This window comes from Perna viridis, chromosome 7, assembly GCF_037379345.1.
Source record: "Perna viridis isolate PV_CMFRI_1.1 ecotype Kerala chromosome 7, ASM3737934v1, whole genome shotgun sequence".
Lineage (NCBI taxonomy): Eukaryota > Metazoa > Mollusca > Bivalvia > Mytilida > Mytilidae > Perna > Perna viridis.
Window position 1 is genome coordinate 22,403,817 of NC_142451.1, and position 26,078 is coordinate 22,429,894.

At 32.2% G+C, this 26,078-nt stretch overlaps 2 protein-coding genes across 2 annotated transcripts; both read right to left on the reverse strand.

Moving 5' to 3' along the window:
• Positions 1-75: 75 nt before the first annotated feature.
• Positions 76-20,914, reverse strand: LOC148611816 (macrophage mannose receptor 1-like). Its single transcript, XM_088595330.1, has 12 exons — positions 20,892-20,914; positions 15,702-15,769; positions 14,722-14,828; positions 13,630-13,723; positions 12,361-12,577; positions 11,269-11,411; positions 7,341-7,554; positions 5,540-5,601; positions 4,370-4,473; positions 2,116-2,206; positions 1,640-1,853; positions 76-160 (listed from the first exon to the last, which is right to left on the reverse strand). The coding sequence occupies exons 2-12, from the start codon at positions 15,745-15,747 to the stop codon at positions 139-141; spliced, it is 1,314 nt and encodes a 437-aa protein (XP_088451456.1). The 5' UTR covers positions 15,748-15,769; positions 20,892-20,914; the 3' UTR covers positions 76-138.
• Positions 20,915-21,494: 580 nt separating this feature from the next.
• On the reverse strand, positions 21,495-24,635 carry LOC148611817 (uncharacterized). Its single transcript, XM_088592720.1, has 3 exons — positions 24,595-24,635; positions 22,190-22,310; positions 21,495-21,764 (listed from the first exon to the last, which is right to left on the reverse strand). Exons 1-3 carry the CDS (start codon positions 24,595-24,597, stop codon positions 21,583-21,585), a joined length of 306 nt encoding a protein of 101 aa, XP_088448846.1. The 5' UTR covers positions 24,598-24,635; the 3' UTR covers positions 21,495-21,582.
• Positions 24,636-26,078: the final 1,443 nt, after the last annotated feature.

A 26,078-nucleotide genomic window follows, 5' to 3' on the forward strand; every position in this document is an offset into this window, starting at 1 on the left:
TGGATACGTATACAAGACTTGGCATTAATATTATAATTAAATTGAAATAAGCATTGATAAAATGAACTCAGGGAGTGAAGCTAAAATATATATAGTCTTTATTGTTTCCATTGTAATCATAGGTCATTTTGTACTTCATTATCCACTCAGCCTTTGATATCTATAATAAAAATATCAATGAGATGTTTATAAAGATTATCGCAGTATGACCAGTGTGAAGTGTCAAAACAATCATCATTTGAAGACTAATGCACAATTACCAAAGAGTTACATTTACAATAATCAAAATATACACTTATCAAAAAGAATTTTCTCATTTTCATTAAAGAATTTGGCTTTTTCTAATTTTGAAAAAGGAAAAAAAAGTTACGTCCATATAAGATATCAGTTTGTGTTATTAATAATATTCATTAGATTGGTCAACTGCATGTTAGTATTAATAACACACACAGTATCGACACGGGTAATATTAATTACATTTAAAGCTGTTATCTAAATACGTGTACATTTGTATTTGTATACTAAAACGTGTTTTAACCCAGCATATAGTGAACATCAGCACAATCATTCTCGCAAATTATCTATATACTGCATTTGTTGTTATAAATGAGCATAGCAGAAAAATGAAATCGATTAGACCCAGCTTTGTTCAAGTCCGTCACGGCATCATTTATTGAGCTCACTCTCACAGGTAAGAAATCCCAGGTAGGCATGTTATCCTCTCTTAGTCTCTTTGTGTCCTTAATATTGCGTGTTTGGCAGAGAAGCAACGACAACCAATTATTTTTTTTGTACAATTCAAACGCTGGAGATCAAATCCGAACTAAGCATACAAGAGAGTACTGACAGTAAAAGTTCATCCGCAATCGTTGCTTCTAAGGTCTATGTCGTATCAAGTCAACCACACTTTGACAGAAATGTTGAAAGACATAAACACATCTGAAGGAATTATTTGCATCCGTTTTACAAGATAAGCCATTTCAACAATGATTATGCTACAATAATATTTTTAGAAGTATTCAGTTGTAAGGCTAGATATATAACCTTCTCATGTTTATGTCAACCAACTATAGCATATATATATATATAATACAGAAAGTTCTGAAAAATTCCCAACGATGTTAGAACTGTCAAATTTGGGATGCAAATGTTTGGTCGTTCCCTCCGCGGGATTCGAACTCGTACCGCTGTGACATCTACGGTAACACCGCCTGCACAAAGTATGTATACATATCAATCTAATAATATACAGTTATTACCCAATTTGTCTATGAGATATTATAAAGAATGGAAATGGGGAATTTGTCAAAGAGACAACCAGTCGACCAGGAATAGGAAATTGACCGCTCCATGTTTACGAATTGGCAGACGAGAGTCACATCTACGTTTTTACACACGAGGTTTTTTGTATGTGAATTCCAATTCAATAAAGCACTAAAAAAGTCAACCAATCAAAAGGCATAGATAAAGGTCATTATAGGGTCAGTGCAATAGATTCCTCAAGGAGACTATTGCACCGTGCAATAGTACATCGACAGTGCAATATATTGCCCTGTCCTGAATAAATTTGAAAATAGAGAAAAATATGTGTATATTTAATAAACAAGACAAAACCGTATAATTAGGTTATAATACTTACTGTTTTTCACATATAAACCTATATGAGAGATCACATAAGGCATCGTTCCATAACATATGATAGGTGCCCCACAATAAAACACAATCCTCGTTGAAGGCTACATTATCTGGTTTTCCCGGAGCCCATGCGGTGTAGTTAAATTGAAGATCAGTGGATGCCCAAACCCAACGTCCCTCGGTTATATCATCACGTCCACCTAACCAGTAATTTTGGCCTGTAAACGATATGTATATTTTATCTTAATAAATTTGTATTAATTGTTATGAATACATAGCTGATTTCAGATTTGTGTCCTTCCTTGAAAGTGTGTTTTTTTTTTTTTTAATTTTGAAGACACATTCAATACGGTAAAACTGACATTTCATTAAGAAGAATTTTGTCTTAAAATTCGTGAATCCAGGTAAGCTGAGTTTCTATTAATTACTTTCCTTTAATTATTCGTTTTATGTCATTGCTGAAAGCATTATTAACATTACCTTTTAAGCTTTTAGCCATCAACATAAGATAATCTGAATGCGGTTTATCATATATTTCTGCTAAACGTGCATCATGGGCTCGACAACTAGTCTTAAATAAAATGAATACAAAATTTATTGACATTTTAAATCATTCTGAAAAAATGATATTCTTTAAGGTCCCCTTGGAATTCTAATTTAATGAAATTTTAATTGACGATCAAAGAAATATTTCAGAACAACGAAAAGCATTCAAACAGTAGAAAATCACACATTGCTAATGCTTAAAGGAGATGTGACACATAAATATCATTTTATAAACGTTTATATTTATAAAAAAAACTAAAGTATGTTAAGATACGAGTGTAACTAGTATTTTCCCATCAGGTTACCGCTAAATAAAGCTTTAATGATTATATTTGTGTTTTCACGACGACCTTATTAATAAGCATAAATGAAAACCGGAAGTAACGCTTAATTACCATATATGAAGTACTACGTCACTAGTTCTCAATTTTCATTTGGAAACATATACACGTGCCCGAAAAAAAAACCAAAAAAAATCTTCAAAAATAGCTTGTATATATGATGCAGAGTGTTCCACTGATCTGTGTATGGGTGCAATAATCATGCTAAGAAAGTAAGAAGACTCAAGTTCTTCTCGTTTTCTGTCAGCTTTTCATTTTCGTTAGGTATACATCCCTGGAGGTGAATGCACAACTACTTTGCATACTATGTTTAGGACTTGAACAGGAGGGTATAACTAAAATAGCATCACTCAGTGTGTCGTTCTTTCTTTCCGCTGGGTTATATTAATAAACAAGCTTCAGCAGACTTGTGACCAAGAGATAGCGTGGGCGGCCTATTTTATCTTTACATGGTTCGGCGACCCGTGACACAAATGTCGACGCATGTGTATGACTTCGATAATAATTGATATATAATTGAATGTCTTTTGTCTTACGGATTTTTGAATAAAACAATGTACGTGAATAATTTGACACAATACACAGTATAATAAGTGACCCTATGTGAGTTGAAGGGAGCTTTTCTGGTACGGACAATATTTTATAGGTCAGTTAAAATTTTAGCAAAACAGATTTAGAACGCGAGGAAGCTTCAGCACGAAACCGTTATTGGTTATCAAATAAAATTATCAAAAACCAAGAAAAAATAAACATGTTCGTATCATCCTCTGTACTTGCAGGGACTTTATATTACACTCCCTGGTATTAGTACACTCCTTGAGATGTTTAGGTTTCCCGCACGTAAGATATAAACCAACGCTCGTATAGTGCGTTTAAACGTACGCTTTATCGACCGTTTAAACGACTGCTTCTAACGTGCTCTTAAACGAACGCTTCTATCGTGCGTTTATTGTGCGTTTAAATGAATGCAAACCGATGCACGAACGCTAAAATGGGAAACGTGAACGTCTCGAGGAGTGTACACTTGTCTTGAGTACAAATGTAACGTTCCGTAAAAAGGGGTGAAATCAATATTTATTGACGATCGAGATCGAAAAAGTTTAAATCTTAGAATATGAATTTAATTTATTTTGTGAAAAAAGTTCAATCTTACATGACACAACATACTGAAATATTTATTGTAATCTTCGAACAGAGGTGGTGTCATCTCACCGTTGATAGTCTAATTTTCATACGTGTAATATTTATGACATTATTTGACATTTTCTTCTCGAAAAGGTTTAATTTGATACAACTGTAAGTATATATTCGCTGGCAAACCAAAACTTTCAATATTTTCTCTCTCGATAGTAGAAACTATGTAAAAAATATAGAAACCACACGCATTTGAACCACACGATTTTGAACAGAGAACCAATGACACAACACGGTCACGTGACCACATGGCCAATTAAAATTTGTATGGCTTGGGTCATCGTCGTTTTTGAATGACTTTTTTCTTCACTTAAACCACATGCGTGAATACAAAGGGCATTTTGATTGTATATATTAGGTATAATACATCAAACGAAAAAGTAAACGAAATTACTTTTAAGTAATCTGTTACTTGTTGTCATTGCTTGTTTATTTTTCTGCGTTCAACTTATTTGTCTGTGGCATTTTTTAATAATGATCTCTTAAACAATGTTTAATAATAATAATAAATAATTCATTTGAAAACTTGGCATTTTAGTTTTTTCGGATCCAAACCATTTCTTGAATAAGAATAACTCATAGCTAAGTTATGCATTTGTAGTCCGTTACAACAAGACTAATTCAGTAATGCTTACAGTAAAGTTGAAATTTACCTCAGCTTTAAACCAGTTAAATCTATCTGAGCTGAAGTAAAAACAAGAATCTTGAAAGTGGTACCATCCTTGTGGACAACCAGCCGACGATATATCTAAAAACACTGATGTTTTGTTTTAATAGTAAATAACTGTTATATCATTTTTGACATGTATGCTTGTCAAAAGGAATAAAATATAGTAAAAACAAATTGAAAATTGAGATAATATCATAAAGGTTTAGACATCTTTTACGAATGAAAGCAACGAAACTAGGCTACGCATGTATGTTTTGATAACATTTGAGAAAATGAAATTTAGTTTCAAACCGAAAACAGTACTTGATTCATTTAACGATATTAAATGTCCATCTCAACCATGAGGATAAATCATATTTTATTTCTATCACTTATAAATACTTCACATTGGATTACGATGTGTGTTTCCAGTAAAATAGGGCGCTTAAGCTGGACCAATAAATACCCTTTGTCAAGTGCTTTGTTACCAAAGTTTGTTATCGTTATTTATCCATTGATTCTATTCAGTGTTTTAGGCTATTTGTGATTGAGAAAGAATATGGAAATGAAAACAGTGTCATGCAAAATAAAAAATTTAAATTCGAAGTGTCAAAATTGATATCAACATAATACAAGGGCACTGTTGAAAATGTAACAAATAAATAGAAATTCATAGAATCAATAAGTATAGGAGATTCATTTCTTACTATTTTCCCTTTTTTAAAGCTAGAAATAATTTACCTGCTGATAGAAATAAAAACACTATAAGTGACCACATTGTTCCATGACCTTTGGTCGTCATACGTGCCATACATTATGGGACAGATAAAACTGATAGTGTTCCAGTATGTGACATACTGATTCAAGTAAAGTTGTACAACCTATTGATTTGCAGAGTTTTATGTAATTATGATTTAGAATGCATTTTTCATAGTTTATTTCAAATAGACGTGTCAACCAAATAATGATTGAATCCACATTTACAACAACAGAATTACATGGATACAAGTGCAATAGCATAAAAAAGAAAAAAAGATAAGCTAAAAAACACTTATATGAATAGGTTACAGTAATTACCTTCAAACAAACGAAAAATTTGCATGCCAACAGTTGAAAAGAGAGAGCTAGTTAACGAAAAAAAGTTACGTAATGAGAAACTTTAAAGGACACATACCAAAAAATGACTGCAGTTCTTGATCAACTTCAAAGCAAGTAGCGTCGTAGACTCCTGGACGACTGGCATGGAATATAGTAGATAGGTAGGTAGATAGATAAATATCCACAAATCTATATGTTTACAAACCTAGATAACTCCGGGAGTAGAGTTACACACTCTAATATGTGTGTACTTACTCACTAAAAAAGGTAGACCGTCACTTTAACGGTAATTAATTTAGTATAACTATTGTTGTTTTGACATCCCAAGAAATTCATCGGTATATTTTGCTTTGCATTTAGAGATGTTAACAGATAATAATGACTAGTTTACAGGAGACACCGACTGCAGAGACACATATTTTTTTTTAGTAAAAACTAATACATTTAAGAAATTTATTTAAAAAAAAATATATCGTCCCAAAGAATAATGACGGATATAGTGAAATCCAGCAAAGGATTGCATTACTTCATTTCAGATCACAGGTATTAAATATTTTCACCAAGCTAAATGTGCTCAAATGGCATGCAATATTGTGATTTATTGACTAACGTTCGAATATTTGCTTAAATAGGATTAAAAACTCTTAATACAATACAAAATACAGCGCCAATACGGTATGTAGCCGTTCAATACGGCTTTTACTCATCCAATACGTCATATTGGCCTGGTTAAAATCAATATTGGCCTAAGTCAATATGACGTATTAAACTAGTTAGTCAATAAAAGTATTATTGCGTAAGGTTTCCATTTTATCTGAGTTATTGGTCCGATGCTAGCCATATTGGACTAAACTAATATGGAAAACCTTACGCGGTAATAATATTTATGTTTTCTGTTGAAAGCGCAGGGAAATGAAATAACACTCTCACTTGCACGACATGTCCGGTTGCATAAGTAAATATTATAGTATTTTTGCATAACGTTTTCCACATTGGCTCAGTTTTTTGTCAGAGGCTAGCCATATTGAGTCGTAGCCGAAGTCCATTTTTGCTAGCCGATCGATAATTCATCCAATACTAGAAACCCTACGCAATTATACCTTTATTGACTAACTAAACCAATACGTCATATTGGCCTAACCAATATGGATTTTAACCAGCCAATACGTATTGGAGAGTTAAATTCCGTTTTGGTGCGCTTTTGTATTTTGTATTGGGGGTTTTAATTATATTTAGGCTAATATTCGAACATTAGTCAATAAAATATAAGTTTGAGACTTCCTCATGAAAAATCAATACGTAGTGATTTTTATTATACAATAATATTTGGAATTGATGGTCTGGAGTTGACATTTGATGCATATCTGAACTATAAACAAAATCTTAGTAAGGCAGGTAATATCTCTTTAACCGAGCATTATTTTCTGTTGTACCATACAAACATATATGTTCAACTTACTAATAATTAATTGTTGAATTGATGATAATATGCTTTATTTGCTTTTAAAAGCATTTTTGGTAATAGAAAATGATGGCAAAATTACAAACATTAAGTGTGTTTACAAAGGACATCCTGTTGAAAAACTAGGAAAAAATATCTACTAGACATAAAATGAATGATCCATATTAAATTTCTTTCAAAATATATCATCACATGATAAATTGGACTGTAGTATATATAAATTTTATAATAATAGAATGTATCTTTACTGGGAAACATTGAATGACGCTTTTAAGTGTATTTAAAACGTATAAAACAGAAATGATTAAAGTAGAATCAAATCTGCAGGTAACGATAACCAATGCAAAAAAACAATGTTTCTATTATTAATGTTTAAGGCATGTCAAAAGACAAAATATTAAAATGTGAATCATACTGGTTTTCGCAGATGAATCTATACGGAAGGTCACAAAAAACATCGTTCCATAGCATATTATGTGAGCCCCACAATAAAGCACGATCCTCGTTAAAGGCGGTATTATCCGGCTGACCTGGTGCCCATGCTGTGTAGTTGAATTTGAGATCAGTTGAGGCCCAAACACATCGCCCCTCTGTTATATCGTCACAGCCTCCTAACCAAAGATGTTCGCCTGGAAACATTGACATCAATACGCTTGTGCTATTTGTCCAAACTTGATTTTATTGATATCCGTGCAATACAATTAAGATACATAATGTACACACATATATAGTTAAAGCTGTATAAAGGAAATTATAAAAGAGACTTAACTGTCATATTGCTGTCAAAACTATATCAGTTTTTCGTGTATGGTTATGAAATAAGAACAATACCGCATCTTTTGCGCGAAGGTAAATTGAGGGTTTTGCAGGGGTTGTTTGAATTTTTGATAAAAATATTATTAATGTGTATATTTTCTTTAATGTGATTATGTATTATATTTCAAAAGTACTCGATTCCAGCATTTGGTCTCTTTTCAAGCTGATATTGCTACAAATCAAGAATACATATGGTAACATGTTTTGGAAAATCAGTCTTCATAAAACTTAACGTTGAAAGGAAGTTATTACAAATCATAAATATAATTACTTATATTTAACTTCATATATAGACATACTGTTAAATATAGGTTTACCTCCGCCTTAAACCAGTTAAAATTATCAGACCTGAAGTAATAACAAGAGTCTTGAAAGTGGTACCATCCTTGTGGACAACCAGCTGATGATAATTCCGAATTTACCAACAAAATATGAATTTGACATTCAGTTCCATAGATAGTATATTGTGAATGTTCATAAGTATAAATATGGGTGTTGTGATTCTATATGAGAAATAAAAATTATGACGGCGTAGAGCTTTTGCATTAATGTGAATATACCAATGTTTTACTGTCTACATTGCACACTAGTGGATTGTCACATCAAACCTTCATTTCGTACTCAAAGATTTTTAACAGGTCGAAACCATAACAATTCAACGGAAACGTACTAGAGACATTGTAAAAAGAACTGATATGGTTAAACGAAACAAATGCACAAGCATTGAGCCTATAACCTAAATACAAAGAAGTACATACGTTCAGATACCTCGAAAAAAGTCTTAAAAACATCGTTAGTCCATTTAAAGATTGGGCAACAGAGAAAATAAAACATCATACAGCTCAAGCACATATATGAATATGTTTGACTTTTTGTAATCACGCTATTCCATTATTTTAAACCTCATTTTGATTACAATGTGCAAACACTTGAATTATAAAAGGCAAAGCTTTCTGCTAAAGTTTGAAGTTGAAATTTTAATTTTAAAAATTTTTAAACTTCTATTCATTGGCTAAGTATTCATTTAGACTTCAAAATAGAAACCATGTACACTGTTGTAGAATGCTGACGTACAAAACAAAAGAAAATATAAAAAAACTGTATACCTTTTTTGGGGTATGTTTTTGTTGGTTTTTACGTATTATTTTGATTATTTTATGTTCTTAGTTGTGTGTGTCTGTTTTCTTTGCCTGGTCTTTGTCTCTGGATTACATTTTTTTAAATTCCCTTAGAATCTTAATTCCCATGAATATCTTTTCAATTGAAAAATCGATTGGTTAATATTGTTTACTTCTACAATTGTAAAGGCAGTTTCAATTAGTAAAGCCGATGACCGTAACGGCCTTTATATTTTTCTTTGATCAAGTTGTCTATTCAAAATATTCTTCAAAATAAATATGACAGATAATTAATCATGTATCAATGCTTGATACTGGAAGCGGGAAGCATATGTGTAAAATTCATGATTATTGAGAAATTACAAGGTAAAAACATTTGCGGGATGTGCGTAACGAAGAATATGAGATTACCGCAACAGAATAAGAAACTGATCACTACGGTCATCCGCTTTACCCTCGTGAGTTTGCCATGTGTAAGATATATATATATGTTTTAGTTCACATCCATTGTTTGTCAATGATACATTTAGTTTTTTTTTTATTGAATTGTTTCGATTCCATCCACACATATGCAAATGTTGCCATTTGATTTCTCACAATAATGAATATACTTAATTTTAACCTGATACAAGAGTTCTATCTGAATATTATGAAAAAGGAAAAATTGAACAAAATACCTGCGTATAGAAGTATCAAAGCTGCTAGCAACCACATTATATAACGACCTTTCGTCCACATGTGTTCACTATATGAAAGTGATAAAAAACTGATAAGAATTTGTTACAGTAAACAACGCTGCATTTACCGAGTTTAAAAATTAGAATGCATCTCGTAAGTAACACTTCTTCACAAGTCCTGTCTTGAATGCAAACGATTTTTTTTTGTATTCATAACTTAGATGTAACAATGTTGTCTTGGTAAACAGAGAAAAAAAATCTGTAGTAAACAATACCAAATGTGTTCAGTTTCCGAACAAAGCTTAGGTTGGTCATGGTCGTCATGCTATTTTTTATCCTTTTAAAATGTACAGTTATATGTTCGAATATATGTTTTCTATTTTTGCTTATTCATTTGGGGTTGCGCTTTTTAGATAATGTTTTCATAGATTGTACATGAAATACGCAAGCTGCAAGAGTTATCGTCCTTTATTTGACTTGGTTTGGTTAATTTCAGTGGAAGGTTAAACTGAAGTTTTCTAAAAAGTAAATACAGAAAGTACTATCGTCACATATAAATATAGCGTATGTAGACCAAACAAGCCTTGTCTGTTCCATGTTTTTGTTACACCACGAATCACCTTACCATAGGCAGTGTCTGAATTTTATATGGACTGGCACTTCTTTACTCTGTAAGAATCAGGCATTGGGTAAAACATGGTATGGAAAAACAATCATTGTGATAATGTAATTTGACTATTTTCACCATCACAATTTAGGAAAAAAGACAATATCTTCCATATCAATTTGATGCATTGAGTTATAATTTCATTGAAATGCACTGAAAATGAGCATTTCAACGGCAAATAACTGTCAAAAACCTCATTGTTGAGTGAGAGCCTGAAAAAGTCCTTTCGAAAATGACTGATATTCATATAAGTCAATTTCATATTGATGCCTTCTTAAAAATGTGTTTTACTGTTTACTTTAATTTTGTTAGATGTTGTATGAACTAATATATTTCTTTACATGAGCACATCTTTAACATTTGAAATAGCGAGATTCAGCATATTTTGTTTGTTGTTCGTGATATCAATTTTAACAGCTTTGACTTGTATTGCAACTCTTAATGTAAAAGGTGAGACAGAAAATGTCAGCTTATTATATATACCGAGTCTAAAATCTAATCTTCAAAGTTGTAAAACAGTGATTAACAAATGGAATACGTTAACGTTGTTCATATACGAAGGTTTATTTCCCACACCATGGATACGTTTAACCCAATTAAACCCCATCACAGTAGAATTTAGCTCAACAAATGTCACTTTTTTATGCAACATAAGCATAAAGGCTGAGTCTTTTTATCAAAATAGAGAAACCAATCATATTAGAATTAAAAAAGAATCGGAGATACTCCATCCATTCTATCGCTTTGGGTATAATAAGGCAACACAAAAAGACACCAGTGGTAAAACCAAGGGGAAAAATAATTGTCCGTTAATTTGTTTTTTTTTTAATTAAACATTAGGTGCTTCACAAAATTCTATCAGAACAGGTATTTACAAGATGTGTCCTGTATTTCTTTGAACAGGTTTTTTATTTGCAATTTTTGCAAATGATATTGTATCATTGTTTTCAATTCTAAATTTCATATTCATTTTAATACCTTTGCGGTGCATTTTTGGTTGAGGTTATAAGAGAAAGAAGCATTTATTTGATTTCAGTATTTAATGTTTGTATATGAAATGCCATTATCCGAATATATCAGGGATGGCTGGTTGGGCGTTGTTGATATGTGTTGTTTGGGGCTGTGTAACAGCTTGGATTGTTTTAGGCAGTGTTTGAGTTGTTCTAGGTTGTGTTACAGCTTGTGTCGTTGTTGGATCATTGAGCGCTCTAAAACATTGCAAAATTCATGGTGATGATATGAAACAATATAGACTTAAGCAGTATTATTTGAAGAACGTAGTTTTATCGATGAGATGATCTGAAACTATACTATATGAAATTGAATAGGATAAACAACATGAATAAGATATCTACAAAAAGATATCGATTCCTTCTTACAATATGATATAATTTATTTTTTCTACTCCCAAATGTTTCCATTTTATTTTTTTGAAAAAGTAAAAAAGCAAAGATGATCAAAAACTGTGACAACTGTTATTAATTTTTACATCGTAAGCTTGTCGTAAAAGGCGACTAAATAACACTCAGAATTTTGGCCGGGGGCTAGGGCGCTCTGTCCAAAAAAGTAACTGGGTTGTGTGCCAAAGGAGGAAGAATGAGGTACCCCTTGGCATACTACATGCTTGGGTCTTCAGTCCATAATAAATAATGAAAGCCTTACCGCCAACCAAAGTGGTTCACCAGGTTTCTGGCACGTTACAGAACCCTGCTGTGGTATTCGACAGTTCATTTTATCATCCATTGCATGTTCATTGCTTGAATATTGCTGAAATATTGCTGCGTGGGCGTTCAAACCAACAATCAATCAATCAATCAATCAATCAAGAATAAGTGCTTAGGTAGAGACATAATATCTTTGTGAAGTTTTCGTTAAATGATGAAACCATCCTTTAAGTAGTAATTTTCTATTTAAAAAAAAAATAATTCAAAACAAAACTTAAAATGAGAAGTTCATATCTTCAACATATCAATATACTCAATATCTGAATAAAATTCTTCTTTAAAAAGTTCACTACATACCATTCAAAAATATCGGAGAATTTGCAGATTTGCAGATAAGAGGATGGTTCCCTCTGCATAACAAATGTAAAGAAAGAACAGACAACCCTATCGATATATACCCCCCATTACGAGTGGTGGTATAAAGATCATTTACGGCTTTTCACAAATGTATGCGCTTTCATCTGAACATTGGCTATCATTCCACTGCCAGTTTGCACTTTCAAACAGTTCTAAGCAGTTTTCTTTATGATATGTATTATCTGGTTGTCCCAAATCCCATAGGTTGTTTTGGATCACTTCGTCGGTAGAGGCCCATCTCCAAAGATCAGTCTGTATTTCGTCACGACGTCCGCCTATCCATCTGCTCCCGTCTAAAGTAAAAAATGAAGTTATCTTGATTAATAAAGGTTCTTCATAAAAACCATAATTAAAGTAGAGACGCATGAAAGGTTTTGCTAAACTTTTTATAAGGAATTGTTTAACTATATTCAATATCAGGTGTCAGAGTGATAAAAGTAATCAAAATTCGAGCAGAAATTAAAAGAATATAACCTAAGGATAAAGATCAGTCATAGTAAACAGACACACATATTTAAGAACATGAATAACTAAACTAACATGAACAAAGAAACAAAACCAAATGTGCAACTCGGACTCCGCCAAATACTGAGAGCATGGCATGGTAAGCTTCTTCTACTTTTCTTGAAACTTCTGTCGAGTTGCTCATAAAATGTCAAGTGTGGTGTACAGGAAAACTATGGCACGGTGTACAAATCGAACGGTTCTCATGGTGTTGATGAATACACAATCTACGAGTTCATGATAACGACCACAAAAACCTCTGTATTTATGACTTCAATCTTGTAGTAACATAACCCTACTCCAGAAGCCTTAATAAACAAATAATGTTGATGCAAAAAATCTTGAGTTTATGTTAAATTTTCTAAGCTTTGATAACCAAAATCCTATCCGTTGTCAGTATATACCTCCGGTTCATGTTATTGATCTTTTTTTAAAAATAATAGCAGACCAGTAGAACTGGGTGTTTAGGAACAGTAAGTTTAAATTATATATGTTCACACTAATACTGACGTCTTGAAAGCAGGTGTTACTGTCTCAAATCCACAAAGTAACGTTCATTGTCACTACATCTCATCAAAGGTTATTTTATTGATCATAAAAATAATTAACCTGAAATAATTATTTTGTATAGAACACAACAGCATAGTTTGCAGTTGACTCGTTTTACTTCACTATACCACTTTCTGAACAATAATACGGCGAATGATTTAAAGAACTTTGTTACGAATTTATAACTAATAAAACTCATGCAAACTATGATGAAAAAAGAGCATCCTTTGGATAAATGCCTGACATTTTATGTAAATCATATTACTGCTTTGTAATAATGAAATTTACTTACGATAATTGTTCATCTTCAGTACTCCTCTAAAGAAATCTAACTGTCCTTGATTTTTGACCTCTGCTAATTTAGAATTGTGTGCCCTGCAACTGATCTAGAAACAAAAATACCGATAATTATTCGTTAAATAAAACATTTACGATCCGGGGACATCGATCAGACCAGACCAAACCTTACCAAACCAATCAAAACAAACCAAAAAAGTTATGCCGTCTGTTCAGATCATATCCAACACAATTTTGACATCTTGACATCTTGAAGAAAAATTTCTGTGTTAGAAATAAATTAGCCTAATTTTAACATGAAAAAGAAATAAATCAGAAAATCACTATCTTTAGATTAAGGAGTTCGTCCTTTTTTGTCGATAAACAGCGTTCAATGATATTTCGGAGTATAGATTTCAACTGCAGATATTGTATTCTGACGTTGTTGTACTTGGTAAACAAACATAAAAAGAAAAAAGAAAAAAAAATTCCCATAGAGTATGAAAGTCTTGTCATGTGACCCCGTGATATTGCGATAATGGGTCCTAGTCTACCATTCGAAAACATGGAGATTTGTCATTTACAGAGCGTTGAGTTCAGTGTTAAGGGCAAAAATCTTTCTGTATAAAAAATCCCGATAAAAATGACAAATAACTATTTCTTTATGATAAATGTAGTAAGAAAAAACATAAACTAGAAGATTTTGCATTATTATAAGTAAGTATTGAAAGTACCCAGAAGTAAACATTAAAATACAGATCATCGGTCTTCGGTTTTCAATACGTTCTACATCGGAAATTCCGGTAAAGAAAATGAAACTAGAACAAGACTTAAATACCCTATACAACTTGGAATGATATTATATCGTATAAGATGATATATTCACAAAACCCGTCAACCACTGTATGACACCGACAAGACAAATCAAGTTACAGAGGGAAGATTTATACCGTTTATAATCGCTAGAACGTTTCTAATGATTTTTCTATAATCGATAGCAGAATTTTACAACATTTAATTTGAGATAATCCTTTACACCAAAACACCTTCATTTTAATAACACATTAAAAAACATATATCAATAAGTCAACTGAATAAATCAGTTTACCTCAGCCGAGATCCAGGATTCTACCTCTGTAGCAAAAAAGTAACATGAAGATCCATAATGTATCCAACCACGCGGACAGTAAGCAGTTGCCGTGGAAAAGGTAAATGCTAAAATATATAGTTGTTACAATGTACTTAAAACAGTGAACAGTAAATCATGGTTTGAACTTAAGAATAACCATGTGCATATGCACTTATAAACTACACAAAGGCTACGTTTGCCTTTGGGGTCGACTGCTTAAAACAAACCCATTTCCATAAAATAAAAACTAAAAATGTAGCAAATTTAAGCTTCTTGATGTTTTCACCTGTAAAAGATGTGCATGTACAAGGCAAATAGAGAAATAGTAACATAAAGGTCTTTAACTTCTGATAATTTGACACAGATGCCAAAAACATTTTTTTCATGGAAAAATTAGGTATTGGGACTGATGAACATTAAACATAATATATAATTCGTTATCTACCATGGGTCAATAAAAAACCTAATTATTACGATAACTAAACTGCTGGCACTGTGGTTATTTGGGACCTGTAATAAAATAATTTCTTAGCCGCAAAATATACAAAATAACAAAAAAGTGATTTATTCTTGTGGCCTCATGTATATTGTAGGTGTATTCAACAGGTGGTAATCAATTTAGTTTTTACGGGAACCAATCACCAACTGAGTTACCATTCATATTAAATGCAGACACTTTCAATTTTTTTATCAACATGCAGAATATTTCTTAGGACCTCATGCCCCACCTAAATAACCCAGGTACGATAATTCTTGTACAGTGTCAACTTCATAGTATGTATATTCTTTTCGTCTCAAAAGTGCAATAACCAATTGACGAATGTAGATTATTTATTTTGTCTTTATCTGTTTCTGACATAGATATTAGATAATATTTATTGGGTTTTTGACATGCATGAACTAATCACCTCCTGTCCGAGTTTTAGAAAGACTGATACATAAGGCGATATAGAACCTACCTATAACAGGTAACAAAGCCGCTATAGAAACAGGTTTCCGATCCATTTCCAAAGATGACCAGAGTGCCCTTCCAAACAGATAACGTGATTATAAATACCTTATCAAAAAACGTGCCATTGTAAATTGAGGAATTTCGACTGATATTGTCAGTCATATTGGCCAACAGAACAGTTTACATGCACATGACTAAAATTGTATGTTTTAATTCGCCCACCTTGAGGCATATTTATTCTAACCTGTACAGATCACTCTCAATATATGATTAAATACTGAAGTAATAACTATATGCGATATACTTTATACTTGTTTTAAGTAAGTTCCTCTCATCAGCATATATATGAACTGTCCCGTACCACCATACATCGTGTACTAAGTTACAGCCCTAGATTAATCCTACGAGGAGGAATGACCCGGCCAGCGAAAGCTATATTTTATATAGCCTAGCTGGCCGAGTGGTCTAGGGCGCTGGACTTTGTGCAGGTGGTGTTGCCATAGATGTCACAGCAGTACGAGTTCGAGTCCCGCGGAGGGAACGACAAAAAATTTGCATCGCAAATTTGACAGTTCTAACATCATTTTCAGACCTTCATATATATATAAATATATATGAATGTGACGACTCTATTCGCTACACTGCTCCATAGGATCAAATTGATACAGGGAATATGTTGTAAGTATAAAAGGGTCAGAAAAATACCCAACGAGGTTAGAGCTGTCAAATTTGCAAAGCATATTTTTGATCTTTTCCTCCGCGGCATTAAAACTCCTGTGACTTCTGTGAAAACAACGCCTGCACAAAGTCCAGCGGCCTAGACCAGTTGACCAGCTAGGCTATATTAAAATATATCTTTAGCTGGCCGGGTAATTCCTCCTCGTAGGATTAATCTAGGGCTGTAACTTAGTAAAGGACAGTTTATCTAGGTGTTATTATGTAGGATAGAAGATCAAATTGACGATACATGTCTCAACAAATCAGTATTATACAACGTCTCAGAATGTGTCGCCTCTATACGCTACACTGCTCCATCGGATCAAATGATACAGGGAAGATAATGTAAGTATAGAAGGGTCTGGAAAATTCCCCAACGATGTTAGACCTGTCAAATTTGTATAGCAAATGTTTGTTTTGTCGTTCCATTAGTGGGACTGGAACTCGTACCGTTGTGACATCTGTGGCAACACCGCCTGCACAAAGTCCAGCGCCCTAGATTACTTGGCCACTTAGGCTATATCAAAATAAAGCTTACGCTTACCGGGTCAATCCTCTTGGTAGGATTAATCTAGGGCTGTAACTTAGTACACGCTGTATGGTAGTACGGGACGGTATATAGGTGTTGTTATGTAAGATAGAGGATCACATTAAGAATACATGTCACAACATGATTGTTTTTCTGTTTGTTATCTTTTTGATTGTTTTTCATTCATCCTTCACAATTATTTCACTGTTCAATACTTATATTTTATATCACATCAAAATGAAAAAAATGAGCAATAAATAATGTCTTCTCTAGAAAAAAATAAAATAACGATGATAAAAAACAAACAAACAAACAAAATTATTCATGTTCAACTTACCTACTCCACCACGCTAGTTATATAAAAAAGTAACGCGAATATAGTCGAAGACCACAATTGTTCGTTGCAAATGCAACACAGGACAACAATATTACAAGTAGTAAAGCTAATTTACTTATACTCGGCGTCACATAAATAACATACTGTTAAAATTTGAATAAAAATATTTTCTACGACTTTATTGACACCTACCGTCGTTTAAATTGTCTTAAATGACTTGCTCATTCGTTCAGACAAACGGCTTCTCCCTAAACATTGAATCGTTAAATTCCGGTCGGATTTTAATTCTCGGTGCCGATATTTACATTGTAAAAAGTCGGCCATGTTTACAGTGATCGGGTTGCTATGAGATGTTGTTTACGTTTAAATGGTTTGTCCAAAAAACCGAAGAACCCAGAATGCATTTCGGCGTTATTTCGTATATCTCGGATTTATTTTACGCGAACAACGTACAATACCGAGAAGTTAATCAAGCAGACGATTGTCACCGGAGTTCGACGGGAACTTACGAACTTCGTTTGTAAACAAATCGTCCCGTAGAAACCAACTTGGCGGATATTAGTATGGGATTTTCCCGTAAGGATTTATTACGCATGAATTAAGCTAAAAGCGACTTGTTTAGGGAGAAGCCGTTTGGCTAAGCGAATGTGCAAGTCATTTAAGACAATTTAAACGACGGTAGGTGTCAATAAAGTCGTAGAAAATATTTTCATTTAAATTTTAACAGTATTTTATTGATGTGACGCCGAGTATAATTAAGCTTCAGGAAAGCGATTTTACAAAGTGGTCTCTCTCATAATAAGCAGACAATAACTACGTTGATTATTTTACTTGAAGAACCACAAAACAGCATCATTTAAAAAATCCCAACAAATTTAAAAACGGTCGTCATAAACATTTATTGACGATTTATTAATAATTTTATATATTTGCAGTCTTCTTTTTCTGTGTAGTTGCCTCACATTTCTGATCATATATCAAATATCTAAACTTTATAGGGAGGGTCTACGTCTATATGTTTATTTTGTGCTATACAAAATCTAATTTACCAAGAAAAAAATTGAATATTATCACAAATAGTAAGAATATCAGTTTTATTCTTTTACATATGGCAAACTCATATCACAGGAATTCATGTATCGCTGGTAAAGCAGTGTTAGAACGCGTTGTTGTAGGTTGCTTAACGACTGGGGTTGTATTAGTGTGAGCTACAGTGGTTGTTGTCGTGGTTTGAAGTTTGACTGACGTAGCTGTAGTTTGAGTTATGACTGGAGTTGTTGTACTTTGAGTATCATTTAAGATCATGAGACACTCTAATAAAGATAAAAACAGCGACAGTTATCGCGAAAAAAAAACCCAAAAAAAGCAACAATAATAATAAGAACACATTTCATTATAAACCATTGAATTGAGTGATGATATGAAAGAAGTAGTACTTAGTTAACGCAAAACAAAACTCAATATTCATGTCCATTGTTCTTTCGACAAGTATTCCACTTTGGCAACACTTTACAGTAGAGTTTATAAATCTTGATTTTCATAGCGCATTTAAAACCTCAAGAAATACAGTTCGTTAAGATATAGGCTAGGTATGTTGCATTTATTAAATTTGCACATGCATAAAAAAGGTGACATGATATATGAGACATAGAGCTTGAATTGCAACATTCTGCATGGCTATCACTCGCCTTTAAATATGATGATATAATTCCCCCTTTCATTGAGTTGAAGAGTTCGTTACGATTCTGTTTTTCTAAACTTATCGTTCTGTCCATAATATAACATCAATCAACATTAGGTTTAAATTACGTACTTCTATAACATTAAAATGACTGCTCTTTGACTTATGTTTCGATGTAATGTGCTTTTGTCTGATAAGCGGTTCCAAACTTATAATTTTCTATGTCTTTTGATCTAGACCTGAGCTTCATGGCATGTAGATATATATATCCATGAGATAAATTGTCAAATAACATTCATAATCCATTGAGAGTAAAAAAAGTCAAGATCAATTTGACGAATTTGTTTCATAATATATACAACATATGTGCTTTGTTTTGCACGTATCGACACAAATATACTTAGACCTGGTTACAAGGAACGCCATAACTTTTCTTATCTAAACATGTTGCCCTTGACCAACTTGTACTAATATCAAACATTTGAAAAACAAAACAAATATGTTCATATGCAGTGTTTGAATTTTATATGGACTGATACTTAAGTATTACAATTGCGAAATCATCGAAGTTTATCCACCAACAAATGTGTCTTTCCAAAAAAGTTATATCAATTTAAATAGACGAAAGAGGAAAGTTAGAGTATAACTATGAACTGTCAAATTTGCGAAGCAAATGTTTGATTGTTCCCTCCGCGGAAATCGAACTCGTATCGCGGTGACATCTTTGGTAACACCGCCTGCATAAAAACCACTCGGCTAGCTAGGCTATATAGAAAATATAGCTATCGCTGGCCGGGTCATTCCTCCTCGTAGGATTAATCTAGGGTTGTAACTTAGTACACGATGTATGGTAGAACGGGAAAGTTCATCTAGATGTTATTATGTAGGATGGAGGATCACATTAATGATATATAACACAAGAAATCAATATTATGCAATGTCTAAGAATTGTCGGCTCTATTTAATTACACTGCTCCATCAGATCAAACTGATACAGGGATGATAATGTTAACATATAGAACATATATATAACAATGTACAATGTCATACAGACATTAAATACTTTTAACCATCTTATCTTCGCGAGTGATTGTTTCATGAATAATGGCGAAAAAAGTACAGTTATGTAAAGTCATTACTTATATAAAACGTTATTTATATGATTGTTCTAAAAAGTTATTACCAAAATTTAGCTCTTAAAAGCAATAACTTTATATAGATGTTCTCCATGAACGTTGAGTTCTTTCTACCTTTTAACGAAAGGGAGTGTAATAAGTAAGAAGGAGACCCAGAAAACCAAGGTTCGAACGAAAATAAAAATAAAAACACAATCAAGGGATACCTACTAGACAACAACAAAATAAAAAAAAAAAAAAAAAACGACGATTACAACAATGACAATGGAGTAACCAAACCAGGATGCACTTGCAAACAAATATAAATGAGCAATCAGGACTTGGGAAGCGTATTCGTTTAGTTGTATTAACTCTTGATCAATCAAAGATAAAAGTTATTACTCTTATCTTTCTATTTTTACCACTTTTCATTGTAAGTCATGCTTAACTATTAACAATTTGTTTAAAAAAAATGTTTGTAATACATGGGAAGCCGCAGTAAACATATATTGGTTATTGCTTAACCGAATCTTTGTATTTAGTTTTGCTTCCCTTTGAAACATATTTTGCTTTATCATCAGGGACATTTATGAATGAAATACCTACATAGGATACGCTTCCCATATAATGGCTAATCGGGCAATAAAGAATTGGGCAAATAGCAATAGAAACATTAAAAAGGGGGAAGAAGAATCAATATTGACAAGTAATGATAAACAAATATTGATTGAATTTAAAAAAAAAATGTTTTAAATACAGTTTTTTTTTTAGATATATATTTGAAATTTGTTTCTAAACATGCCAATTCGAGTATTTACGAGGCAATGCTGATTAAGAACAATATTTCATTTTCCGCCCGTTTTGTTATTGGTACTTATTTCTTGATACGTGTTTATCTGTAAAAGGGTTGAATGGTTTAAGTGACAGGTAACATTGTATTTTACATCCGTCTTAGCACTTGTCATAAGGTGAGAACAACAAAAAAGAGGTTTGTAAATAACATGTTAAAAATAGATTAAAGGGCCACATCATTCGTTTCATGTTCTTTTTACAAACATTTTTAACTGAGGCGTCATTCCTTCTTTTTAACATGGTTGCTTCAATAATGCTTCAATAATGTATCTCCTTTGCCACACTTAGGTGAAAATGTCAGATTAATTTGATTTCCTTTTACAACAATCTTTGTTTCGGTTATTTCTTGTATATTTTGGATCGTGAATATCCAAAGCATATGCCTTTAGTATGCTGCTGATGAAATCAAGTGAGCAGTATACCGAAATTTGCAAATTTTGTATATGATGGATATTTCTGTATTAACAAATATCATAGCAGATTTAAGGGAAATCATAAAGAGTGAGAAGTGTTACTTGCTAATTAATGACAATTTCTAACATATTTTTTTATTTGACAAAATAGTGAGTTTTACATAAGGCACAATCCTCCTGCGTGTCATTGTCAAGTTATTTTGCTTCGTTTGTATATCTTTAAATCCTATTAGAAATCAAATATTTAGCGGATTTCTATTACAGAAAGCATTTCTTCAAAGAAGGACTGACATATTGCACATCCCTTAACGTCCAAAGGATTTATATGCGTATGTCCGCATGGCAATCGTACCATGAATATTGACAACCAAAGGTATTCTCTCCTACCAACACCTAGATGAACAACATACGGTGTCCTGCAATACTCTGAAAAGAAGAAAAAAACATTTATAATGATTAAATACATGAGAATTTTTAAAGAGGATTGTCGTATCAGTTTAGAATATTTTTCACAATGAAGCAAATTTGTATCATCATACCAATCACTTGCAAAATGGGGGCATGTAATGAGAGTGGCATCCATCATTCCGTCTGTCCGTTCGTTCACAGAATCTTTATTACATTGTGCGCCTCTTTTTTTTTAAATTTTGATCACAATCAATATGGAGATCAAAAGGTTCATGTTATCAAATTGGGGATTTGGGTATCAGGGTAGTGAGCATTGCTTTTTCTTCAACCAATCGAACATAGGGCCTCTGCAATATAAATAAGCAAATATAACATTTTATCTCTTAACTCAAAAACATAGAAAACGTTTTAAAAAAAATGCTCCAGGTATTTTGTAAACATACCTTGATTGCACATGTAACCACTAGGATTGTTGACCAACTGTCTTGGTGTTGGAACCGGTATAGTGTTCCCTAGTTTTGGGATTGTACTTCCTGCGTCCGGTATTGGATCAAGACTCTCAGCCTGCAATTATACATATTGTGCAATGTTTGTGCTCTGTATGATACATTATCTTGTAAAAATTAAATATATCTAAATAAGAGCCATCTACTCCACGTTAATTATTTACTGATATTCACTTTAGTTCTTAACCTTTATGCTCTTCAATATTATATATTGTATTATGCTCAAGTCTATTATATAAGTAAATAATTCAAAATATAGAAAATAGTTTTTATTTCCGTTCTTACTGTGAAATTGACATAACGATGGATACAGAAACTGGCCATTTTTATTATTTTTAGAGGCACAAGGTAGTTTTCTATTCCAACAGATATACTGATAATTTTATGAAGTAAGAGTAGAAAATATATGGCCTTAAACACCAAGGAAATATATATTTGCAAATAAATTTTGTTGAACAAAGCAAGCTTACATAATATATAATTCAAATTTGAAACAATAGTAACTAACAGAGAAACAAAAAAAATGAAAGACAACAGAGCTTTTATTGCATTATCCAAGTATTTATACCTCATATCGTAAGTACTGTCTAAGTGTTTGTATAGCCTATCTATTTAAGATATTGATAGGTCAAATGAAGTTAAAATGCACTATAGAGAAATGGCGGGAAAATTTATCCGAATTTTTACCTTATATAAGCCGTCAAGAATATCTACGTCACCAATGCTTCAGGATAAATTTAAATAGCTTTTCAGTTCTTTTCGAGGTGTGTTTGAATATGTCTGAGGCAAAAAAGACGAAATAGAGAAAAATGATATGCCACCCCCTGCCTGATTCTTACACAAAATGGTACTAAAGATCTCAGTCCAAATTGCTGTTTGTTTCCAGTTTATGTCTTGATATGCACTTCTAAATATTTCAAATGTTGATATTTGAATGTTGATAAGTGTGACACATAAGAAACTTTGAAACTTTGTTGTTTCATTTCCTTGATGTATTATTAAAATTTGATATCGACATTTGTCGGTTTACACTAGGTATACTCTATACTCTAGATATATATTCAATATAATTTATGTATGTTAAAAGTTATTTAAATAAAAAATACCTGGCGAAATTCCAATTACATACATTAGGTATTTAAATGATTAAAAAGTTAAAGTACAAAAGAATTTAAACCAAGCTTGAACAAGTCAGCTGATAAGCGGAACAAGTCTGGAATATTGTTTCGGATTGTGAATAATAGCAACATGATTAAGGTAAGCTAAACGTTTGTTTCAAAATTTAGTATTATGTAAAGCCTTAGACAAGGTGATTTTTGACTTAAAGATAAATAAAACATGTAGTTTTGTACCTAGGTGTGCTATTCAGTCGTTTTTTTATTTCATATTATGTATTTCTAAATCACATTCACAAGGAATATGGACTCTAGTCTAAAATCATTTTACAAAAGTGTAAATCTCAATGGAATAAAAATTTCATGATTTAAGTGTTAGAAACATCGAAAAAAAAATATCCCGAGAAGCATTATAAGGAAAACGCTACAAAATTAATTTCCGTCTTTCATATTCTTAAACTTAGGAAAGCACATATTAATATCATACCGTAGGACTAGAAAGTAATCAGATACATTTTCACTCGATATTATTTTGATCTCAAGATATGCTTGTTTTGGAGCGTTCAAGGAAAACTGAACCATTGAGCAAATTCAAAACTAAACTCAAAACTGAACTACTAGAAGTTAGGTCCATTTGTAATAGCTGGTTTTAACTATAAGTTCTTAAAATAACACCAAACTATTTTTAAATATCAATATAGGAAGTGACGAAAGAAAGTAACCGGAAGTAATGAAACTGGCGGTTAAAATACCGCCATGTTTGATTTTTAAATTTGAAGTAAATCATAGTTTCATAATAAATATCAGACTTAAAACAAAATGTGTTGCTAAAATAATTGAATAGATAGGGTACCCTTGTCAATTTATTGCCAAACAAAAACATTTTATGATCTAAGGAGTTGCAGTTTTGCTTGTCTATTCCATACGCTTAAACATGTGTTACCTTTATCAAATAATGTCTCGATTTAGCATTGTTGAGTATTTACCAAAATGTGCAACTCTTTTAACTGCACATATGCTTAACTGAAACTATTTTTTGTTGAAAGTATGTTTTTGAATATTTGAAGCATAAATGTAATTTCATGTCTAGATACATTATGGGCGTCAATATTTCTCAGTATTATGATAAATATTTATCGAATTTTACTATATAAGAAAGATGGCCAACAGCTTGCGAGAGAAGGAAAGAGATAGAGAGAGAAGTGAATAAACGAATCGAAAACTTACCATTATTTTAGAAAAAAAATATGGCGTCGACTGATCAACGGTTTGACAGTTAGTTTCGAATGTATGGGGATAAATGTGAAACAGCAACTACAACTTAACATCCATAGACTGGAATCAATTTGTTGAATCCAATATTAAGAAGAAAACATTTTTCATAATGAAATTAGGAATAAAACACTTTATTAGGAGCATCGATCGAAAAGAGGTCAAAGGTTATATTTATCTACATTATAAAAAATGAACTGTTAGTTTTGTTCTTGGTAGATGTGATATCTCTGAATGAATCTTTGACAATGAGTGTTTTCTTTATTTAAAAGATTTTCAAATTCAGCTTGTTATGCTTGTAACAGAAATATGATGATGATGATGAGGATGAAATATTTATTTTGGTACTCATTCATGATTGTGCAAACTTAATAAAAGGCTTTTTATATTTGATTGTTCATCATGCTAACAAAATATAAATAATGTGTGAAAACGATATGTAAAGGCTTTTGAAAATTAGATTCGAGACATGCATTTTACAAAACTGCTGCACTTTTGATAATATGGGTTGTTATGAAGCCATCACTTTCTTTATAAGCTTTGTTCATTGCAGAAATTCAGAAACTGATCTGTATGTAAAATGAAGATAACTCGTTTTAATTTTGTAAGAATAAACTCAATAATTGAGATGACAGTTATTCAAGTAAATTTATTGCCATTTATGATTAAAGGTAACAACTGTCTGAACAGACCCTAGTAGAAGATGAACAGCTGTGGTGAAAAGAGTACACAACAGGTTAGTGCCATATCAACACACACACACACACACACACACACACACACACACACACACACACACACACACACACACACACACACACACACACACACACACACACACACACACACACACACGCACAAAAACAACCAATGATTAGTTACCACAATTTCCATGCTGAACACAATACTCTAAATAACTGGATAATTCGAATATTGATACTATCTTCAACCTTACAAAAAATAGCATAATTCATGTTGATTGAACACGTCATTATTTACTCAAAACTTGGGTTGTCTTTGTTTCAGATAAAAGTCTGCAAATTTATTGTTAGTATTATTAGCTAAACATTAACAAAACTAAAATGACATGCAATGATTTATGATGAGTTTTACATCTAATTAACAACAATATAATTATGTATCTTATGAATTATAAATACATTGATTTATGTTTCATGAACAGAGTCAGCATTTGTATTTCATACATCAATGCGGGTGTAAAAAGTCATCCATTTAAATTTAAAAAGCTTTTCATCTAAGAACCATCCAGGGTTGTCATTTATAAGTTGACAGATTTTTGTATTTTTGTATTTTTTTATAATGCTACATAATGTTGAAATTCCATTTGATTGGAAAAAGGAATGGAAACAGTACACATATCTTCGAACAAGAGATAGAGATTGTATTTGCAGTACATAACTATATAACTTTTACAAAAA

What these genes read in the sequence shown, in the direction of transcription:
- LOC148611817 (XM_088592720.1), bottom strand. An exon ending in TGGTTACATGTGCAATCAAG is followed by an intron (nt 21,765 to 22,189) that starts GTATGTTTACAA and finishes TCTTCTTTTCAG; the next exon opens with AGTATTGCAGGACACCGTAT.
- LOC148611816 (XM_088595330.1), bottom strand. Translation starts at nt 15,747, where the DNA reads ATGGATCGGAAACCTGTTTCTATAGCGGCTTTGTTACCTGTTATAG. An exon ending in ACTGAAGATGAACAATTATC is followed by an intron (nt 12,578 to 13,629) that starts GTAAGTAAATTT and finishes TTTTTACTTTAG; the next exon opens with ACGGGAGCAGATGGATAGGC. An exon ending in TTAACTGGTTTAAAGCTGAG is followed by an intron (nt 2,207 to 4,369) that starts GTAAATTTCAAC and finishes ATTTTATTTAAG; the next exon opens with ACTAGTTGTCGAGCCCATGA.